Source organism: Cavia porcellus, unplaced genomic scaffold, assembly GCF_034190915.1.
Source record: "Cavia porcellus strain 051 isolate PalLab524CR breed Dunkin Hartley unplaced genomic scaffold, mCavPor4.1 scaffold_29, whole genome shotgun sequence".
NCBI classification, from domain to species: Eukaryota; Metazoa; Chordata; class Mammalia; order Rodentia; family Caviidae; genus Cavia; species Cavia porcellus.
In genome coordinates this window covers 38,005,742-38,029,933 of record NW_026947512.1, presented here as the reverse complement: position 1 = coordinate 38,029,933, position 24,192 = coordinate 38,005,742, and the positions used below count along the sequence as shown (strand labels likewise).

The following is a 24,192-nucleotide window of genomic DNA, read 5'->3' as shown; positions in this document are numbered from 1 at the left end:
AATTTCTTTGGCCTTTTCCTCTGCATGCTGTGAGAATTTCTCTTGTTTTGCATTTACTTCAACAATCTTGTTTTGTGGCCAACCCTGTTTACGTGAATCCCTTAACTTTCTAAAGTCCAAGAAATCTTCTGTGTGCTCTAACACCACCTGATTTATGCTTAAGCACATACCACTAATGAACACTCTTGTAAGATGTTCAGCATTTTGTAGCTTATCTAGGGATACAGATAGATTTCAAGACACAGCAGTTTCTCCATTACATAGCTCTGTTCCTTTCTTCCAAACTGTATTACAACCTTTTCAGGACTCTTCTTCACGATGGAAGTCCTCAGCTTTGTGTTTTTAAAAATACTTTATGACCAAAAGAATTTAACCTGGGGAAATTACTGAGATCACATTAATAGAGGGAAAAAATCTATGTAGTATGCCAGTAGATTATAAAAGTGATATTGCCAAATGAAGATCATTTTGTAACTAAAAATGTGATTTAGGAACAGGGCTTCCTTGACTTGACAAAGGCTGTGTGTACCAAAGCCCTTCTCAGAAGTCTCATGACTGAAAGGATAGTCAGCACTGGGGTGCAGTGAAGAGCTTTCTGCTCAACACTATACTGTTAGGAGATTTCTGAAGGACAAAGGAAAGTATAATTTTACAGTTTATGTGAAAATCTACGAAGCATTAAAAGTAGTCCAGTATGTTTGAACTTATAAAAACATTATGTAGAGCTGAGGGGGTGGCCCAGGGGTAGAGCATAAGGTTGCACACAAGAGCATTATGTAAAAATCTGGCACTGAGAACAGAGACTGGAGCTGTGGCTCAGTGATAGAGCGTTTCCCTAGCATAGTAAGACATTTGGTTTGGTTTCCAGGACTAATACACATGTACACATTGTGTGTGTGTGTGTATGTGAATATATATATATATGGATTTTTTGTTTTTTGTTCTGGTACTGGAGATCAAACTCATGACCACGCACTTGTAAGGCAGGCACTTAGTGCATAATTTTTTTGAGACAGGGTCTTGCTGTGTAGTTTAGGCTGGCCTTGAACTCAAAGTAATCTTCTGCTTCAGCCTTCTGAGTGCTGGGATTACAAGTGTGTGCCACTATGTCCACGTCCAACAATTATATTTTTTAAACAGGAAAAGGGATTATAAAATTTAAAATTTACTGGGGATGGTGACACACACCTTTAATCCCAACATTTGGGAGGCCGAGGCAGGAGGATTGCTGCAAATTTGAGGTCAGCCTGGGCTACATAAACAAGTTCAAGGCCAGGCTGCACTATATAGTGAAACCCCATCTCAAATAAATAAATAAATAAAATTTATGACATGTCAAAGACACAGGAGTTACTATTTTAAATCCCAGCATAGTATCAACCGTAAAGTTACTTTGGATTATAATCATGCATTACTTAGTGGGTAGGAATACGTTGTGAAAAATGCATCATTCAGTGATTGTATCGTGGTAACTCATAAAGTGCTTAAACTGAAGATGAGCTGAAATACTAAACGAAGTGATACAGTTGAGAAATGCAGGATACACAAGATGTTTGAAGTTGCTACCAGTGTAAGACACTACGATTTTACAGTAAAAAATGTTTTTGTAAGTGCAATAGAAAGAGTACATTCTAACAACAGAAAGTATAGTATATTGGCTATAAACCATTGACATAGTGTTTATTATCAGTTATGTACCATATATAATTGCCTGTAATCCTGTTAACCAGCTTTGTTTATACTGCCAACACCACAAAGACATGAGTAGCACATGCAGTGTTAGAACAGCTACAATTATAAGGCCCTTTTCTGTCCTCCTCGAAATCCAGGAAGTTTATATTTGTAATCTCATAATCCCATGGAAACGTTACTGGAATTCTGGTGGTGCTTAGGTCCAGTCTGCCACCACCAGTACAATCCATGGTGAAAATAAAGACACCAAGACATATTTACAGTTAGGGCAGCCAAGGGGTCCGGAGTTCCATCCAGACAAAGATTCACAGAACAAAGGCCCAACACAGGGCCTAACTCGGATTTTATGGATCTTTGAAGAGAATGGCTAAGGATTGAGTGTCTGTGAGAATGGCAGGAATTACATGAGTAATGTGAGCTGAGCTAGCTAGGAGGCCAGAAAGCACCTCTGCAATATGCCCAGAGAAAAATACATAGAAAGACCAATCTGCATAACACAATTGAGGTAGCATTTAATGTTTGGGGAGCTGTTACTTCAGTTGCTGATGTGTAAAGTTTTGTACCCTAGGAAGTCATACATAGCCTCTTATCTCAGAGGCTCACTCAAATCCAGTTGACAGTCCCAGACGGTTGGCTCTGTCATCCTGCTGGACTCAACCATTTAAAGGGAGCCACTCAGATGGGGAAACAGGGTTATTACTTAGCTTCAAAGTACCTTAGCTAGCCCTATTTACATTACTTAGAGGGAGTTGAAGGCAAAGAGAAATAGCTTAGCCAGCTCTGTATGTATCAGTACATGGAGATAGGGCCCTGTTTAGCTAAAGTGAAGATAATTGCTCTGTTTTCAAAGAGAGCTGTCCATGTGGTCTTCTCCACACAATGACAGTGGGCTGACAGTAGGACTTCTCGGCTCCTTTACTATATGGGAGCTCTGTTGTATATGCAGTCTGTTGCTGAGCTAATGTTAGATAGTGCGTGACTTATATGTGCAACTACAGGAACAACAAGGACATTACTAGAGACAATCACAAAAGTCTATTAAAGAATAAAGGCAGTCTCAGTGAGTGCTGATCAGTACTATATTCATCAGTGGAAAGAGTTGGTATTTTAAAGATATCCATTCACCTGAAATTAATTGGTAAATGCAGTGCAGTATCAAAGTCCCAACAGGATTTTCTCTGAACTTGATAAATTCTAAAACTTACATGGAAGAATTCATGAAAGGACTAATATTGTCCAGATAGTTAAGAATAAGTAGAATCCTAGGGTATCCCTGAAAGGAGAAACATGGTAGCAGTTTATTTCTCTACTCTCACTTTTTTCTGTTTCCACAAGGCTCACTCCATAGAGAGGGGACTCACATATTTCCCAAATTTGTAGCCTGTCGCTTGAAACGTACCTGGAAGTCAGCACCAACATACTACCACATGGAAGAGCAGCCCCACATAGTTAAGGCGAGGAATGAGCACCCAGGGAGCTCAGCTTGACTTGGACTGCAACCTACTCAGGACCCTGGGCAAGGTTGCCAATAACAAGAAGAGCAGGCAGTTCAAGAGATAACGCCTTCAGAAAAAAAGGTTTGAGGGAACTGTGATGATGTAGTTTGTGTGCAGAATAGGTTCATCCAGAAACTTGCTTGGATCTTTACAAAAGCTTAGCAGAGATGACATTTTGAATTATAAGAAAAGGAAGGTGCTATATGATAAGTAACACTGAGTCCAAAATAAAAAAAACACCAAAACTGTTTTCATTATGCCACACAGCACATGCCAGCTGGATTAAAAACTCATTAAATGTGAAAAACAATACTTAAGGGGTAAAAATATGGGACATAGAATTGCCTTTTTGACCTTTTGTATAGGAGACAGTTCTTAAAACAAGGCCCAAGTAGCACAGACTCTAAAGAGGGAAGAACGGTAAATTTGGCTACTTTAAAATGTAGAAGCAACCCATCCCCCCCAAAAAGGTCACAAATAGAGAAAATATAAACAACCCAGTCAGGAATAAGACTAAATTTGTGAGTAGGCATTACATACACACACACACACACACACACACACACACACACACACACACACGGAGTCAAGCAGGCAGTGACTAACAAATTTTTAAAAACTACTCTTAAAAAATGTTACTAGGTGCAAACTAAGATTTTGGTTTACACTTACCTAATGGACAAAAATGTTACTCTATTAACAGATACAGAGCAGTGGAGGTGGGTAGTGTGCATACAGAAACTCAGCGTCCACGTTTTTAAATGTGCTTTAGATTATCAAATCACTGGAGGACCAGAGAATCATCTGTCCCTAAAATCACATTCTCCCTTCAGTGTTGGCTTGTCCTGGAGCAGGTTCTACTTCTGAATATCATTCAAGTTTTATTAGTCTGTGTTACTTCTGCTATTACATCATCTGGTTGCTTCTTCATCTACATTTGCATGTCTGTTTGGTCCCAGTTCCTAACTCTTCAGTGGTCTTCCCTAATTTGTTATAGACCTAGAAACACAATATGTAGTTGGAGTTTTATATGTAACAAGTAAATATGCCCAAAATAGGGCTTATGAGGCCTTCTTGCAAGTTGATGGAGAGGTACATACACTTTTCATTGTATCTGTTTTGGTAATTTAGAGGCCTTTTACATTTCCTGATTCTGGGCTCTTTTTCTACTATTAGCCAGAGTTACTAAATATGTCAGCTGTTAATGACCTTGTATTTAGTCAGTAAATTTAACTTGCCCACATTTATACATAAATTCTGTTGTCAGGGCCTCCTAATGGTATATTCAACCTAATTCTAAAAATAAAAGATAGTTGGAATAGTCAAGTCGAGAGATGAAGTTTGAAACTTGGCTTAAAATTGTTTATAAGGGATTTGGATAATTGTGAATTATATTTCATTGACTTTTGAAACTTGTAAGTTTTTTTGTTTTGTCTTGGGGTTTTTGTTTCTGCTTTTTGGTTTTTGGGCTTTTTTGGGGGGAGGGGGTCTTTTTGACACAGGGTTTCACTATGCAGTTCAGGCTGACCTTAAACTCACTTGGTAGCCCAGATGATCCTTCTGCCTCAGGCTCCTGAGTGCTGGGATTACAGGTGTGCACCACCACAGTCAGCAGATTACTTTTTAAAACATAGTTTTATTGAGATAAAATTCCAATACTGTGCAGTTTACTCATTAGAATGTGCAATTCAGTAGCTTTTAGTACACTTAGGTTTATGCATCCATTGCAGTATTAGAATGTTTTCATTATTCCTGGAAGAAATCTTGAATTTCTCAGCTGTTATTTCCCAGGAAATAACAGTACACATTGTCTTCCTCTACCTCCTATGCTCTAGGCAACATTACTAATTACTTTCTACTTCTGTAAATGTGCCTTTTCTGGACATTGCATGTAAATATAATTGTATATTATGTGACATTTTGTAACTGGCTTCTCTCACATAGCACAATGTTTTCAAAATTGCAATTATATAATAGTACTTCATTTATTACTGGATAATATCCCATTGTATGTCTATTGTAGTTATCCATTTAGGAGATGATAGGTAGATATGAATAGTTTCCACTTTTTTTTACTATTTCGAATAATGTTGCTGTGAACATGTGTGAACAGATTTCCATCTAAGTATATAGCTGAGAGTGGAATTAGTATAGTAATTTTAACTTCTTGAAAAACTGCTATAGCAGTAGAAGGTGCAATCTTTTATATTCCCAACAACATATAAGGGTTTCAAGTTCTCCGTGCCTTTGCAAGCTTTTGTTTTGTGTCTTTTTTACTATAGCTGTACTAGTAAAGTATATCTAATTGTGTGGTTTTTATTTTATGCTTTTATAAGGCATGCTAACCAGTGCTTTCCCCAGGTTTTCTTTTAGTAGGAAAAAAATGTTACCTTTAAATCTGTAATAACATTTTTTTTTCTGTGTTGTTTTTGTTTTTCCAACAGGCTAAAGAAATTTTAACAAAAGAATCAAATGTGCAAGAGGTTCGTTGTCCGGTTACCGTCTGTGGAGATGTACATGGCCAATTTCATGACCTTATGGAACTCTTTAGAATTGGTGGAAAATCACCAGATACAAACTATCTATTCATGGGCGACTATGTAGACAGAGGTTATTATTCTGTGGAGACTGTGACTCTTCTTGTAGCATTAAAGGTATGGTTAATGAAAATCATCTTTTCTTTTTTCCAGATTTTGAACTAGGCAGACGAATGGCAGTATTGCATATCATCTTTTTTGAGTTTATGGTCCATTCAGTTCATAGCTCCTTAAACAATAGCTGGCTTTATATCTTTTAAAAACAGACAGAAGAAATTTATGCCTTAAGTTTCTGTCTACTTCTGATGTGTATTATTCTTTCAGGTTGTCCATAACTGAAGTTTTAGAATTTTTAAGTGACTTACTCTTCATACTGAGTCAGTAAACAAGCCTTTTAAATTCTTGCCTTGAAAAGTCTATTGTTGCTCCACACAATTTATCACTTTTTTTTTTGTCTTGGTACCAGGGATCGAACTCACGACTGCCTGCTTGCAAGGCAGGCGCCTATGCCGCTGAGCTAAATCCCCAGTCCCACAATTTATCACTTTACACCTTACTGCAATAATTTGGTAACTTGTGTTTCTGTCTCTAAGATTTGATCCTTTTAGATCACCTTGAATATACTGAGAGATGAAATCTCTCTTCCTTAACACTTACTAGCACTTTTTTTCTTCATAGTTCCCAAATTCTTTGGTAATTCTGTGTTATTGTAAAATCAGATTCAAACTCCTTGCCGTCCTCTGTTTATAGTCTAACCTGGATTTACCTGTCAGTAGTTGATAGCATAAACTCTTTGCCTCAGATCACAGTTTTCTTATTCAGTGTTTTCTAAACTAACTGCATGAATTTTCTTTTTTTTTTTCTTTTTTTTTTTTTTTTTTGTCTTTTTCATTTTTATCAGTACCAGGGATCGAACTCACGACCGCCTGCTTGCAAGGCAGGTGCTTATGCCGCTGAGCTAAATCCCCAGCCCTTAACTGCATGAATTTTCTTCCCCAATTTTCCTATAAGATTATTCTCAGGGCTGGGGATTTAGCTCAGTGGCATAAGCGCCTGCCTTGCAAGCAGGTAGTCGTGAGTTCGATCCCTGGTACCGATAAAAACGAAAAAGACAAAAAAAAAAAAAAAAAAAAAGATTATTCTCATTACTTTCTTAGCCATTCTCCCCAGACTTGGGTTTCTCTTTTTTCCATAAAGACTTCATATTTTTGCCTTACTTTGTTTGTTTGTTTTGTTTTTGAGACAGGCTGTAACTCTGCAGTTTAGGCTGACCTTGAGCTCACTTTGTAACCCAGGCTGGTCTCAAACTTTGAATGATCCTCCTCCCTCTCAGTCTCCTAGTGCTGGGATTACAGGTGTGTACCACCACACCCAGCTAGCCTTACTCCTTTTACTCAAAATTACTATAATAAAGCTGAGCAGAATGGGGCCCACCTGGCAGCACTCTGGGAGACTGAGGCAAGAAAATCATAAGTTTGAGCTCAGTGTGAGTAACTTAGCAATTTAGCAGAACTCTGTCACAAAATAAAAAGTAAAAAGGACTATAGATGTACTTCAGTGCAAAGGCCTAGGGTTCAATGCTCAGTGCCAAAAAAAGAAATTACTATATTATAACTTCTCAAATATCCCTTACTTATGTCTGTTACATACTGGCTTATTACCTTATATTGTTTATGTCACATTTCTCCTGAATAAGTCCCTAAACAGCATAGTTTCCACTTTTTTTTTACTATTTCGAATAATGTTGCTATGAACATGTGTGAACAGATTTCCATCTAAGTATATAGCTGAGAGTGGAATTAGTATAGTAATTTTAACTTCTTGAAGTATTATTATTTTGTATTATTCTTTTGTGGACCCAACATTATCTTTATAGCACCAAATCTAGGTATAGTTTAGTATCAGACATACAATGGGTGTTTAGCAAATACATATGAATTAAAATATGCCTTTGTAACATTTTGATTAATTTATAGAATTTGTTGAGTTTTTTCCTTCTCATAAAACACATTCCTAACTAAATACATGTTGAGTATCCTTTTGGTTTTTGTTTGTTTGTTTTTGGGGTTTGAGGTTTTGTGGTTTTGTTTTGGTTTGGTTTTGGGTGTTTTGTTTTGGTTTTTTTTGAGATAGGATCTCACTGTGTAATTCAAGCAGGTCTTAAACTCAGTATATAATTCAGGCTGGCCTTGAATTTAAGGTGATCTTCCTGCCTTAAACTCCTGAATGCTAGGGTTATAGGAATATACCACCCTACCTGGCCTCAAGTGTCCCTTACCTGAAATGCTTTTTCTTTTTCTCTTTTTTTTTTTTTTTCTTTTGTTACTGGAGATTGAACTCATAGCCTCTTGCTTGCCAGGGTCCTGAAATGCTTTGGACCACAGGTTTTTGAGATTTTTGGATTCTAATACATTTGAAATTTTGCTCAGATTTGACTGAGTCCAAAACTTAGTCTTCTGTGAAAATAGGAGTTGGAAAGGAAAGAAGTTAATCTACAAAGAAACTTATCAGAGGTATATTAAGATTAATATTTTATTTATTTATAAAGATTAATATTTTATTCCATTAGAGGACAAAGAGCCATTTAAAGAAAGGTCCAAAGTTAATGTTCCTAACGTGATACAGTAAAAATTATGATTGAACTGTGAAAGGTTTCTCTTCCTTTTGTTCCAGGTGCGTTATCCAGAACGCATTACCATACTGAGAGGAAATCATGAAAGCCGACAGATTACCCAAGTATATGGTTTTTATGATGAATGTCTACGAAAATACGGAAATGCCAATGTTTGGAAATATTTTACAGATCTCTTTGATTATCTTCCACTTACAGCTTTAGTAGATGGACAGGTATGTTATGTGTGTGTGGTGACAGTATGACTGTCAGGAAAGATGTACTGTTAATAATTTATGTTCTAGATTTACATAACCTGTGTATATGCATCTTGGCTCCCCCAACACACACCTTTTCAAATTTCTAAGCAGGGAACTGGTTGAGTTTTGTGCACTTAGAACGGCAAATTTCCTATTCAAATATATATGCTAATATGCTTTTATTATAAATTTGGTAAGTGCTTAAGATTGTAAGATCATGATATGTACTATTAATAAAGCCAGATGTTATTTAAAAGTATCTGCATATATGCTGTACAGTTTGCTGGTTACATGAATAACTTTATTCCTATTTTCATGATAATCAAACCTTTGCTAAGAAGTGCTTTGTTCCACCCAAAATAAGTATTGCAGACATACCACAGAACATTGAAAAGTAGAAAAACAAAATACAATTCTCCTATTATAATTTCTAGAGGCTTTACTGTATAAGCTGATTTAAATTTAAATATAAAACTGTAGTTCTTAAATGTCCATAGTTCTGAGGGCTGTAGTAGATAACGCTTTTGGCCTTCCAGGGAGAGTATAATTTGGTTATGACCCTCTGTGTAATTCTGATGATCTACATTTTTCCCAGCCAAGATTATGGACACTGCAGTAATGTCCAAAGGATATTATTAAAAGGATAATTAAAAATAATAAGTACATAGATAATACTTTGTCTATGTTTGCTAAAATTAAAGCATTAATTTATAAGGTGGTTAAGGTTTTACATTGTTAAAAACTAATATAATCTTAAAATTAACAGACAAAATTATTTTAGATAGGTATCCTGTCAGTATTGATGATGTGTCGTTTTTAAAGTAACTCCATTTGGACCAGGAATATAGCTCAGTAGTAAAATACTTGCCTGCTATGCTAAAGACTCTAGCTTTTACTCCCCAAAACTTTTTTTTAAAAGTTTATTAATGGTACCAAAAAGTAAAAGTACATTAGTAGAGCTTTATTTTTCTCCACCTGTCAGCACCCTCCACACTCTTACGCTCAGTGAACCATTGCTCTTATTATTGTAGTACTTGTAAGAAACAAAGCAAATGTACACCACTACTGACACATTGTTTGTTATAAAATATTATTGCAAAAAGTTTCTGTACCTCTAAAATAAGTAAACAAAACAAATGGGTCTACAGAATATTTGAACATGACCTTACCTAACAGATACAATGTTTGATGTATCGGTGGTACTCAGTTAACCAGAGCTAAAATTTAGTAGGCAGATTTCACCAACCCTTTAAGGAACATGAGAAGAGATGAAAAGCATCACAGCTTACACTTTATTCCATCCCCAGTTATGCAAAAAGCAAACCAGTTATGTGCCTAGTGTAATATCACTATCACGTCGTGTGGCAAGTATAGAAAGATAAGATTTGACTGAGATCATTTGAGAAAATTCCTGTTTTGATGATTTAAAACTCAATTAAGATAAATATGCAACTGCATTAATGGGTTAAATTGGTGAAGCATTAGAAATCCTCCTCACCAAAATTAGGAGAAAAATGTTCATTAAAACTTGCTTTATAAAGCCCAGGCATGGTGGTTCACCTGTAATCCCAGCATTTGGGAGACTGAGGCAGGAAGGGCTGTGAGTTTGAGGCCAACTTGAGCTGCATAGAGAGTTTAAGGCCAGCCCGAACTACTTAGAGAGACCCTATCTCAAAAAACTTGCATTATTAGCCAGGCATGGTACCATATGCCTATAATCCTAGCACTTGGGAGACTGAGGCAGGAGGATTGCTGCAAATTCAAGGCCAGTCTGGGCTACAGCCAGAAATACATAGCAAGACCCTGTCTCCGCAAACAAACACAAAAAACTTGTACTATTCAGTGTTGTTTTAGAAGTCCTAGCCAGTGTACTAAGCAGTAAAAACAATTAAAAGACATAAATATTGAAAAGAAAGAAAATTACATATATGTATTTTTTCAAATAAATTGTGCACTCAGAAAATCTGAGAAAACTGAAAAAGTGTTGTAACCAGTAATAATCAGTAGGAATGGTTGCTTGTTGTGAAAAGTTTTTATACATCAGCAATAACCAAAACACAATATAATAACAAGACACAAGAGTAGGGATCCTGTTCACCAGAGAAAAGAAAAAAACTATAAAATGAGACCCAGCGTTGTGGCACACACCTGTAATCCCAGCACTTGGGAGGCTGAGGCAGGAGGATCCCTGAAAATTCAAGGCCAACCTGGACCACAAGGTGAATTCAGGGCCAGCCTAAACTGCACAGTGAAACCTTGCCTCAAAAAGACACACCAAAACACACACACACACACACACACACACACACACACACACACACACACACACACAAACTGGGATGCTAGGAATGGAGCTTATTGGTGGAACACTTTCCTAGCAGTCACAAGACCCTAGCCTAGCACCACACACAGAAGAACAAGCAAACCATCTAGTGAAACCATGAAGTTAAAAAGTGGAAGGAATACTGTATATGTAAATGTTAACAATTTTAGCCAGATACACATCTATAATCACAGCACTTGGGAGGCTGACGCAGGAAAGATGCCATGAGTTTGAGGCTAGCCTGGGCTACATAAACTTTACTTTGAAAAGAAGAGTATTGAAGCCGGGCATGGTGGCTCATGCCTGTAATCCCAGCACGTGAGAGGCTGAGGCAGGAGGATCATTGCGAGTTCGAGACCAGCCTGGGCTACAAAGTGAGTTCAAGGCCAACCTGAACTGCATAGCGCGAAACCCTGTCTCAAAAAAGACAAAAAAAAAAAAAAAAAAAAAAAAAGAAAGAAAAAGAAAAGAGTATTAGGACTGACACATGTAACTGTTATTTAGCTTTCTTTGACTTTTAGCAATTAGTAAAACAAATATATTTTCCTTTTAAATTCCTAAACAGATATTCTGCCTCCATGGTGGCCTCTCTCCATCCATAGATACACTGGATCATATAAGAGCCCTGGATCGTTTACAAGAAGTTCCACATGAGGTAAACTTTGTTTAAAAAAGAGAAAGCAGTATAACTCATGTGAGAATGCTAAATAAGTTCACTATGACTGCCACTAATTTATGACATACATTTCATTTTCTTGATCAGGGCCCAATGTGTGATCTCTTATGGTCAGATCCAGACGACCGTGGTGGATGGGGTATTTCACCACGTGGTGCTGGCTACACATTTGGACAAGATATTTCTGAAACGTTTAACCATGCCAATGGTCTCACACTGGTTTCTCGTGCCCACCAGCTTGTAATGGAGGTAGGTACTTCTTCTGATACGTGATCTTTATCTCAAATAGTATCTATGTGTTCATGAATTGAAATATAGGACATATTGCTTCCCAAATGAAAGGAAATTTTATATCAAATAGTAAAATATTAGATGGCCAGAGCAAAGTATTAGTTGGCCCAGATCTCTAGGAAGAGAGTGTTCTATTTACTAATAATAGCTTCAAAATATATGAAGCAAAAATTGACATTATTTATTTATTTATTTATTTATTTTTTGTCTTTTTCCTTTTCATTGGTACCTGGGATCGAACTCATGACTGCCTGCTTGCAAGGCAGGCGCTTATGCCGCTAAGCTAAATCCCCAGGCCAAATTGACACAATTTATGAGGGAAAGTTGAAAAATCTTATCATTGTTGTAGAAGAAATTTCAACATAGGCCATAGCTAAGATCTCAAAAATTAAGCACAACTGCATAGTTAGGAGCTCAATGTAACAAAACCCTGTGCCCAGTACTATGTTCTGAGCAGACAGATGCACTGTTAAAGATGGAGGCTGCATGTGGCTGTGTGTCTGCAAGGGATATTTGGTTATATGTGGTCAAGATCAGAATTTTATAATGAAGCATATTTTTAATGCTGCAGGGATACAATTGGTGCCATGATCGGAATGTGGTTACCATATTCAGTGCACCCAATTACTGTTACCGTTGTGGAAACCAGGCAGCTATCATGGAATTGGATGATACCTTGAAATATTCTTTGTAAGTAACTTTAAATTTTAATTGTATGCAATCAATTTCCTAAACAGTTTTTAAAATCTTAGTTTATTAGTGTATGTGTGTAGTACGTAATGTTTATATTCCTTTTGTGAAATTGATACCTGCACATAACACATCTTAATTCCTTTTCCTTCCCTTTGTCGACCCCCCTTTACATATTTGGGCTCTCCCACCCATCCACCCCTCTTTTTTTCTACGTATTTGAAGTACATAACGTTTACATTCCTTGTGTGAAATTGGTACGTGTACATAACATACCCCAAGGTGTCAAGCTGCACACATTTTCCTACAAATAAGTCAATCCTTTATGGCAGAGTAATACTCCATGGGATGTAAATACCACATATTCTTTATCCATTCATCTTTGATAGTCTTATGGGCCACTTAGAAGATTTATCTATTATGAATTGTGCTATTATAAACATGGATATGCATGTCTCTCTGTTAAATGTCTTTAACTCTTTTAGGAAGACAAATAGAAGGGGAATAGCTGGATCAAATGGAATTTCTAGTTTTAGGCTCTTGAGGAATCTCCCTACTAATTTCTGTAGTGGTTGTACCACTGTGTACATCCCACCAACTGTGGAGGAGGGCTCCTTTTTTGCTCACAGCCCCTTCAGCATTTGTTATTACTGATTTCTTGATGATAGCCCTTCCTTCTGGAGTGAGGTGGAATTTCAGTGTTGTTTTATAATGCTCAGCAAAGTTGAGCATTTTTTCATGTATTTGTTCTTCTGAGAATTATCTCCTCATTCCATTTGTCCATTTTTTGAGTGAGTCTTTTATTTTGAGGATCTCTTTTTGTGTTAATTCTTTCTGTATTCTAAATGAGTCCTTCAACTGAGGAATCACTGGCAAAAAATTTTTCCCATTCTGGGGCTGGGGTTGTAGCTCAGCTGTGTAATTGCCTGCCTGGCAAGTGCAAGGTCCTAAGTTCATTTCCTGGCAGATTGTCTTTTCTGTAGATTGTCTTTTCACTCTGTTGGTTCTTTTGCTGTGCAGAAGCTTTCTAATTGAATATGGTCTCATTTGTTGATTTTCAGAACTATTTCCTGTATAACTAAGGTTCTTTTCAGAAAGTCCTTATCTATACCTACAACTGCAAGAATTTTGCCTGTTTTCTCTTCTAGCAGGTTGTGTTTCTGTTTTGACATTTAGTTCTTTGATTTAACTTTTAAATTTTATTTACGTATCTGTTCGGTTGTGGGGGTTTTTTGTTTTTTGTTTTGTTTTTTGAGACAAGGTCTTATTATGTAGTATAGGCTGGCCTTGAACTCCTGGAGATCCTCCTGCCTCATCCTCCCAAGTGCTGGGATTATAGGCGTGTGTCACCATATCTGGGTCTTTGATCCATTTTTATTTTAGGTTAGTATGTAGTGAGAGATATGGGTCCAGGTTCCATCTTCTGCATATGGATAGCCAGATTACTCAGCACCATTTATTAAAGAGGCAATCTTTCCCCCAGTGTATGTTTTGACTCCTTTGTCAAAGATCAAATAATTGAATGTGCTTGAAGTCATTTCTGCACAAGGAGGGCGCTGAAGGATGTATCCGCCCTATGGCTAGGTATGCGGAATTGGATCCCAAAACTGAAAATCATGCCAACAGACCACTTATCCAGTAACCTCAGGATTTTTTCTTTGCCTCAATCTTTTCATTGATTTTCCTGTTTTACTTTATTTTTCTTTCCTTTGTTGAGTTTTTCCAGTTAGGGTTTTTTCTCCAACTTTATTTTCCTCTTTTAGTTTCTTTTTTTTCTCTTTTATCTCTTTCCCTTCCAACTTGTCTTCCTTCTCTAAAAGAGAGAAAAAAAAAAGATAAAAGAGAGAAAAAATAGATAAAAGATCTATTTTTGCTGTTCTTTTTTCCCCTTTTCTTGTTTATTCTTTCCAGTGATTGTTCTCTATCACTATTAATTTCCTTTTGCTCCTTAATAGGACCCCCTACCTTACTTTTCTTTCCTCCTCTTTTCCCATCAGTTAATTTTTCAAATTTTGCTCCTCCTTCTCCACATCCCCACCCCTCCACCAGTATAACTACTAAACTTTATGACTCTAGATGGTTAACTTTATGTTATTGAATACTGTGCTAATAGAGATAAAGTCATTCCATTTTCTGTAGGTCAGTATTCGATTTGTCTTAGCGTTCACACTATAATCATAGATTTCTTTTCTACAGACAAGGGTGGTATGGTGTTGGCCCTTAGGTTTACAAATATTCAGCTTGTGTTTCATGTTATAATTGATGCTGATTTTATTACAATAACAAAAGTGTCACAGCTATTGCTATTGGTTGATTTTCTTGAGATGGCAATAACTAGATTACCTGTGGGTCATTAGCAATACTGTGGTCCATCCTGGGAGAATGGGTATTGAGGCAAATATGCTGCAGCCCCTAGCATGTTATCTCAAGTCAACTTAGGTGGCTGGAACCTGGGACACAGGCAAAGGTGGGCAGGAAGCCATCCCCAGAGAATACCACTGAAAAGTAGATACTAACTAAAGAAGTCTTCATACTAGAAGCAAGCCTCAACACAAACCAACAGAGAGAGGGAGGATGGGAGAGATAGAGGGAGGGAGAGACAGACAGACAGAGAGGGAAGAAAGCATGAGAAGACAAGCCAACAAAACGCCTCCAAATACCCCCACTTGCCCAAAGCTGATCCATAGCGTGTCAAAGAAAAGGAAACCAAAAGCCTCACACTTCAACAAAATAGTTCAGTAAAGCAGTTGGCAAGATCATGGAAGATATAAGTAACAAGATGTTGGGCCAACTAAATAAAACCATAGCAAGTCTAAAGAAGACATTAATAAAAAGAAGAGCTAGACAAAACAACACAAAACATGCATGATAAGCACAGTAAAGGACTAGAGTCCTTTTAAGGACTCCAAATAGAAAATCAGATGATTAAAAAAAATCTGTTGAAAGTATGGCAGCAGGATCATGTGAGGACAGTCTCAGAACTAAACGAGAGTGCTGTTGTCAGGAACTACTTGATGAGAGAACATCTTAAAAACAAGAGAACGTGAAAAATGATCTTGCCCCCATTGGTAGAGAGGGAACAGATAGACCCTCTGTTGTCTGCTGGATGTGGGCTTCAAGGTGGGGTTTCAGATGGGCTGTTGGGCTCAGTGTGGGCCGTCATGGCGTCTAGTTGCTCCTTCTCTCCCTGGGTGGTGTTTTTGGGCAGCTCGGGTCTGTTGGTTTAGTCTTTTCCTCTTGCTGCACCATACTGAGCTCTCCCGGGGTTGAGGCCCCATTCTCCCCTCAAGGATCTGCTGGGAGCAGGGCTGCCCCAGGGCTGCTCTTTCTCCTGGCATGGAGGTACCCTCCAGGTCTTCTCTCACATACAGTTTTAGAAGGAGAATTTTAAATGTAGCTATTATAAATAGGTAGATTTCTGCTTTGGATTGTGAAAAGAGAAGTGCAGCATACTGTGTCTATGGCAAAAATAGCCATTTAACTCAAAAAAACAATTTTTAAAAAAGGTTTTGAGAATTGTCCAAGGACTTAAAGCAAATGAAGAAACAATTATTTGGTAAAAACCTGCTAAATCTCAAAACAGTTGGAGGCAGTAGCATCTGAGCCGTGACTTGGCTCCTTCCCCATACTCTCATATCCACATTATAGAAACTATCCCAGCTACTCTTCCTGGCCAGGTGTGGTTAAGAAGCGTGGAGTTTCCACAGTTCCCATTCTAGGGCATAATTTGTATCTGAGAGATATTAAACACATGCCAGCTGCCCTGGTCCTGGGTTACAGAAGTTGTACTCCTGCTGGGTGATTGAGTGGCCAAGGCTCACTTTTTCATCCTGGCCTATAGGCTGGATGCCGTATTCCAGACATGCATGACAAGGTGACAACGCTGAGTTCCCACTTGCTCTCATTGTAGCACATTCCATGGATCAGAAGATGTCTCAGAAGTAGGCTGTGCCTGTCCCCAGCAGTAGCACAGAAGTTCTGTGCAAAAAAGAGAGGCAGACCAGAAAAGTTCCTCAGCTCTGCCTTACAACAGAGGGTAGAGAATCTCAGTCTGAGTACTCTGTTGAAACTGGCTGTCATGGTTGAGACCCAGTTATGAGTATTCCCATGGTTCCCATGATACTCCTAGTGACAAGCAGAAGAGTAGAGCAACAAGAAGTTAACAGACAAAACTAGGGAAAGAGATAGCCAAGATAAGCCCTGCTGGGGTCATGATAAATGCTGAGTAGCAGGAAGGCTATGTGCATGTACTAGCTGTACCCACTCTGGTGCAGAGTAAGGTATCCAAGTCATACATAGACTCAGTTCAATAGTGGCCTCCCAAAAAATTCATATTTACCTAGAACCTTAGTGTGGTGTTATTTGATAATAGACTTTTTGCAGATTTAATTAAGATGAGGTTGCACTGGATTAGGGAGGGCCTTAAATCCAATGTGACTCACATCCTCACCAGAAAAAAAGCAGCATAGATGCAGAGGAGAGAACCCACATGAAAATAGATAGGTGGGGGAGAGGAGGGTGTCAAAGGAGAAGTAAAAAGAAGTAAGATCTGTTAGGTACGTGTGTCAGCTCCCTGTGATGAGTACAATCATTATGTACTGATTACAATTTAAAAAATAAAAGTGCAAAGCAGCACACATACGAAATTTCTCTTGAACAAACAAGATAGATTGGAGTGATGTACTGCATCTACAAACCATGAATGTGTGACCCAACAGAAGAGAAGCCAGGGAGAATCAAGAATTTTTGCCTCAGACCTGCAAAGAGAACAAGACCCAGCTAACTCCTTCAGACTTTAGCATCCATAAATCTGAGCATATAAACCCATGTTATTTAAGCCACTCAATTGCAATAGTTTGTGATGACTGCCCTAGGCAACTAGTAAGTAGATTAGTCAACAGTGTGTGTAATCCTTGCTAGTGCTAGGGACTTAAATACAACTTTTAATCAAATACCAGGTGAACAGCAAGTTGCTCTAACCCAGGAACACCCCTTAGGAAGTCAGGCTTAAAAATCACACGTAACCTGGCAGATTGAAGTCTGTGTGCATGCTTACGGACTGATTGGAAAAGGAAAATCTAGGTACGCTTGATCCCAGGAATGCAAAATTGGCTCAGTGTAGCAAACCATGTTAGTATTAAAGGACTGCTGGGCATAGTGGCTCATACCTGTAATCCCAGCACTCAGAAGGCTGAGGTAGGAGGATTCCTCCAAGTTTGAGACCAACCTAGGCTACATAGTGAGTGCAAAAAAGTTAAACAACAAAAGCCAGTTGTCTTAGTAACTGCAGAAAATGCATTTGATAAAACCCAACATCCTTTCAAAACAGAAATATTCAATAAGCTAATCATAGAAGAGACATTCTTCTTCTAATAAAGGGCATCTGTAAGTAGCCTCCTCCCATTCAGCATCATACTTTTTTTTTCAGCATCATACTTAGTGGTAAAAAAAAAAAAAAAAGAAAGAAAGAAAAGAAACTGTTTTCTTCCTAAAATCAGGAAAGAGAGAAGCACGTCAGTCTCACAACTTCCATATCACTGGTGATAGCATTACAAGCCTTTTTTTGAGTAGGCCCTGGAGTAGACCTTTTTTGCCTCCTTTCACTTCCCACCATAGCTTTGTGAAGTGGTGACACAGGTTAACCCATAGTAATTTGGCGAGGGTCATCCCAGCCTAAGTGAATGCAGTAGCATTGGGAAGCCAAGACTACTATTTCTGTTCAGCATCTTGTTCTTTATTGATTTGTGTGCTTCTGAAGTCAAATATTTTAATGAGTTGCCTGTTTTTTTTTTTTTTTTTTTTTGCCATTTATAGTCTTCAGTTTGACCCAGCACCTCGCCGTGGAGAACCTCATGTTACTCGGCGCACCCCAGACTACTTCCTGTAAATGCCTCCTGGGAAAAACTGCCTTTGTATGTGAAAGTATACCTGGCTTTTTAAAATATATATATATACATATATATATTTAAAAATTTAAAAATGCAACAGTAATCTATGTTTCTGTAACAAATTGTGTGATCTGTCTTGGCATTAAAACACATCATGGACCAAAACGTGCCATACTGATGATGAGCACTTAGCACAATCTGAGACTGAAATTTGGTACACTGTGTTCTACATCGGTCATTCTGACAGTTTGCCTGCTGTGTTTGTAGTAACTATTTTCCTCGGGACTGTTCCAGCAACAAAGGTAACTAACTGCTTTATTTTCTTTTGTGCTCATTTGGAAATTTTAGTTATAGTGTTTAACGAGCATGGATTAATACGGTTGAAATTTTATTTTTAAGAAAAATTCACAAACTGACTTCCAGTTAATCCATTATCCTTTATTTTATTAAAATGTATGATTAACTGAAGAAAAGATTCTTCCTGGGAGTATGTTGTCATAACATTAAAGAGATTGCCCTTCATTTACATACTGTTTTATGTTGATCTGCATATTTCTGTATATTTGTCATGACAGTGCTTGCATCTTATTTGGTGTACTGAGCGAATAAACTTTTCATTTTAAACAAAAAATGTTTAACTGTGGTGTGCATAAAATGGAAACTTATTTTAAAACTTAGTACAAAATCTTGTCTAATGGTTGGGTGTGGCAGCACACATCTGTAATCCCAGCGTTCTGGAGGCTGAAGCAGGTGAATCAGCATGAGTTTGAGGCCAGCCTGAGCTACATGGTTTAAGAGCAGCCTGTACTACATGGTGAGACCTTGTCTCAAAAAGCAAAATAAAACAGAATATCTCTTCTGAACAATAGGAGGTGACTTAAACGTGATGCTCTTGGGCTGGAAATGCGCTGGGTAGTAGAACACTTTCTGGCACATGAGTGAGGTCCTGGGCTCAACCCCAAGCTCTGGCCATAAAAACATTTTTCCTGGTACTCACAAATTGAACTCAAAGGCACCCTACCACTGAGCTACATCCAACCCTTTTTGGTTTTTTAAAATAGAGTCTTGCTAAATTGACTGGATTAATAAACTTTGCCATCCAAGTTCATTTTCAGAGGGGGAAAAAAATCCAAATATTAGGTGCTAATTATTAAACAATTAAAATGTGAGGCCCTGAGTTCAATTCCCAGGGCAAAAACATTTTTGTTTCTAGACATCTCATTAGGTGATTTGTTTTAATTTATTCATGATTTTAAGTACAAAATATAGACTTTGTGCTATCACTGTAGATTTATGGAACTAGGAAGGAAAAAATTTTAAAGAAGATAAAACCAAGCAAAATAGAACAAAGCCAATCCAAAAATAAATAAAATCCTATTGTAAAATGACACAGGACTTTAAAAGAATACGAAATCAAACAATGGTTACCATAATGCATCTGATTGTCTTCAAAATAGCTGTAGATACCTTCAGACATAGTAAAAATCAAACAAAATAGAACCAATAAAAACAACAATGAATGTAATAAAGGACTTCAAAACAATAGTAAATCCAAAATGATTACCATAATATATCTTGCTATTTTTAAATAGCTGCCTATGCCATCAGACAACAAAATCAAACAAAGCAAAACAGAATAAAACCCAACCCAGTGGAACAATGAAAACGATACAGGACTTCAAAACAAGATAATAGAGAATTAACCATGACAATGACCTTCAGAAGGAAATTCCCCCATAGATGCCACATTGTATACTGCTGTCCTCTGATTAGATGGTCAGACCACTGGCCCTAGATCTGCAGAGTCAGTCGCATCAAATTGCTTTCCACATCTGTAGCTATGGTGGCAGCCTATGTTTCTCTGGATCACCCAGTTGCTTACGGGTGTTGGGGATAGAGGTTAGCTCTTTAGTTTCCCAACCCACATGTTGGAAGGGCTAGGGTCGGGCTGTCCCCCAGTGGTGGCGGCCCACTTACGATGCTGATTCACAGAAAAGGCTTGCTTCTTGTTGACTTCTTGTTCTCTTCCACTGCAGTTTGTGAATAGTGCTGATTCATGGGAAAAGGCCAGGGTCTGGCTATCCCCCAAGCAGAGGTGGCCCGTGCATGGCACACCAGGAAATTCTTAGAATGGTACTATATCCACTACTTCCAACACTCAGAATATTTTTCAGGAAAATATTTTTAAATTTTTATTGGTACATATTTGCAGTACATTATGATTACCTTTATTATAAGGAATTGTTACATGTATAAACACATTGGAAAGAAAAACTTTAATATTTCTACTTTTGATCCAGGTGTGGTAGTGCTATAATCCTAGCACTCAGGGGTCTAAGGCAAGAGGATCACTACGAATTCAAGTCCAGCCTGCATTACATAGTGAACTGAAGGCCAATCTGAACTACATAGTGAGAACCTATCTCAATCAGTCAATAAAATCTCTGCTTTTGACCTAGAAAGAATAGATCTCTGAAAGATTAGTACAAGTAGAAGTGAAAGTACTATTCAAATGTATAAATTGTTTTAAGAGTAGGTTAATTGGGTGTAGGAGCATACATGCTTGTAACCCTAAGCCCTTGGGAGGCTGAGGAGGCAGGAGGCCTGCTAGTTTGAGGCCAACCTAAGCTACAAAGTGAGTTCAAGGCCAGCCTGAACTGCATAGTGAAAGAATGTCTCAAAAAGGAAAAAGTATAAAAAGTGTAGATGAAGTGTTGAGGTGAGGGCCTGGGGATGTAGCTCAGCACAGCACCTGCCTGGCAAATGTGAGGCCCTGAGTTCAATTCCCAGGGCAAAAAAAAAAAAATGTGTGGAAAGTGATGATGAATCCCCCACTTACAAACGTGTTGTGTTCTAGAAGAATGTAAGTCGGATTCATTCCTAAGTCCAACACAGTCTTACACACCTTTGAGCTTCCTCACCACTGCTTTTCCTCCTGCGTCCAGATGGCTTGGCACTGTGCTACTGTGCACTGTCACGCTACAGTGAGCAGCACACAACACACAAATGTTTGTAATGCAAAATCAGTTCCTATCTGAAAGTTTGAACCTCGAATATTCCTAAGTTGGGGGCTTACTATATCTCAAAATCAGAATCAGTATAAATGGACAACATTCTCTAGTTAAAAGACAGAGTCAGCTGTATACTAATTATAAGACAAATAACAGGAGCAAAGGTACTTGAGTTTGTTTGCTATTAAAAGACCAAAAAGATACTAAACAAAAGAAATCTCAGTATATTTAGTTAATATTAAGTAGACTGGAGTAATTGACAGAATTTAAAGGAGTATCAATACATACAAAATTGAATTAACTGATTTCTAAACTCACATATGCACTAAAATGGAATATGTTAGCTATATTTTTAATGTGTTCTACCAAGTTCACATGTAGGAAACAAATCCCAAACTAACTGTTGAGAGGTAGGACTTTTAAGAGGTGAGTAGATGTAGGAGTTTTGCCTTGATTAGTGGGTTGTACCATTGTTACATAAGAGCTTTGTTTTCATGATTGTTATGAATACACTCTTTGCTTGCATTTTTGAGCTCTCTTCCTCTTCAGCCTTCTACTATGGGATGATGCAGATAGCAGCCCTCACTGGATGCCAGCAGCTTTTTCTTATATTTTCCAACTCAAGAACTGTATGAAATGTCTTTTTTATGAGTTACCTAGGCTCTAGTACCCTGTTATAGTAACATTGCACAGATTTAAGATAAAAGTAGTTCTGAGAGTTGTGTTTCTATAACACTCAGGGATAAGGAGACGGCTTTGAAATGGGTAACAGGCTGGAAGAATTTTGAGGAGCAGCCTGGAAACAGCCTAGGTCACTGAAATCAGCAGTCAGAATGATTCTGATGCAAGCTCAGAAGAGAAGAGTAGGGAAGCCTGGAACTTAGAGATTACTTGAATGGTAATGGTAGGAAAAATACTAAAGACCATGCTGGTGAGTTCACATGGAAGTGAAGAACAAGGTATTGGAAACTAGAAGAAAGACTTATTACAAAAAGCTGAGGCATTCCACGCTCTGCCGGGAACGCAGTGAAGGCAAGTGGCGTAGTATGCAGTAGACTCAAGAGGAAGACCTGCACCGAGCCGTGGTGAGTACTAGAGACTGGGTCCCATGGCTGCTGTGGTTGGCCAGAGAACATCTTGGAATTGGGCAGAGCCCACCACCACAACGACATCAATAACACAGAGAGCCTGGTGGAAGACATCTTAGAGTTGGGCAGAACCTGTGGCTTGGTGACATCACCGAGTCGCCCCTGGCATAGAGGGGTCTGGTGGAGGACATTATTGGGCAGAGCCTGGCGCCGTGTTGGCTTCAGTGTCATAGAGAGAATTAGTGGAAGACATCTTGGAATTGGGCAGACCCGCTGTCCTGGTGCTCCTGGCACAGAGAGGTCTGGAAGAGAACAGCTGGGATTTGGGCAGAACCCTGTGCCATGGTGACATTAGTCAGCTGCTTCTGGCACAGAGAGAACTGGCAGGATCTGCTGGGGCTGAACCAAGCCTCTGCTTGGGGCCCAATAAGCAGATACAAAATAGTCGCAACTCTGTGATATCCAGAAAGTACAGCCTAATTTACAGATTGACTGGCACAGAGGCTGGAGGCTAGCCTACACTATCCCTGCATCCCTGCCTACCCCAGATAACAGCAAATTGGGGAAGACAACAAAAACTCAAGTCAGCACGCTTCTGAAAGGGCCTAAGCAGTATGGAGAGGGCCAGAGACCCCCAGGACACTCCAGTCTGAAAGAAACCAGAAACGTGATGAGATAAAAATAAAAAAAAAACTCCAGCTGCCCAACATGAGAAAATTAAGCCCAGAAGTAAACACTGAAGAGAACAAGCACAGTAACCATCCAATACTGGACACAGCATCAGCCGAAATTAAAAAATACCTCCATGACCTCATAGCTGTACTCCTGATCCAAGTGAGGCAAGATATAAAGAGATTAAAGAAATGACAAGCCCCGTCCACGAGGACACAGATGGAAGAACTGAGGAAATCAGAAAAGAAAGAGAAACTTCTGAAGAAGAATTTAAACATAACTTAGAATACATGAAACAGATCCAAAGAGATTACCAGGAAACTAAAAACTCCAATGAACACTGGCAAAATGCCTTGACAGAAACTAAAGCCAGCCTTTTGAAACTTGAAGAGAAATTTATGACATATGATGGTGAAAGAAAAAAACCTCTTAAAAATAACAAGGAACCAGAAAGAAACAATTCAAAAGCTACAAGATGACAAAAGGATACATAACTTAAGAATAAAGAATGTGAGTGAGGAAGCAGGAGCAACCAAAAATGAAATACAAAGAATATTCACAGATATATTAAAGCAAAATTTCCCATGTATAGCAAAAAGAAATGATATCCAGATAAAAGAGGCATACAGAACACCAGCTACCTACAACCAAAACAGATCTACACCTAGACATATAATGATCAAGATTCCAGAAATCCACCCAAAGAACAGAATATTAAAAGTAGCCAGAGAAAAGAAGCAGATTACCTACAACGGGAAAATTATCAAAATAACCAAAGATTTATCAACATAAATTCTTAAGAAGGGAATGGGGAGAAATATTCCAAGTCCTGAAAGAAAATAATATGCAACCATGACTCATATACCCACCAAAACTCTCTCTCAAAATTAATGGAGAAATAAGATGCTTCCAAGACAAGGAGGTACTGTGGGAGTTCGTGGCCACCAATCCAACCCT

General features: G+C 38.3%; 1 protein-coding gene across 1 annotated transcript in view; it reads left to right on the top strand.

The window, feature by feature from the left end:
* The window catches only part of Ppp2cb (protein phosphatase 2 catalytic subunit beta), a 39,141-nt gene extending 20,046 nt beyond the window's left edge, over positions 1-19,095 (top strand). The window contains exons 2-7 of the mRNA XM_003474878.5: positions 5,633-5,842; positions 8,399-8,572; positions 11,485-11,574; positions 11,683-11,844; positions 12,458-12,576; positions 18,391-19,095. Coding sequence (XP_003474926.2) covers positions 5,633-5,842; positions 8,399-8,572; positions 11,485-11,574; positions 11,683-11,844; positions 12,458-12,576; positions 18,391-18,463 — 828 coding nt within the window. The 3' untranslated portion in view covers positions 18,464-19,095. The remainder of the gene's footprint in view (positions 1-5,632; positions 5,843-8,398; positions 8,573-11,484; positions 11,575-11,682; positions 11,845-12,457; positions 12,577-18,390) is intronic.
* The last annotated feature ends 5,097 nt before the right edge of the window (positions 19,096-24,192 follow it).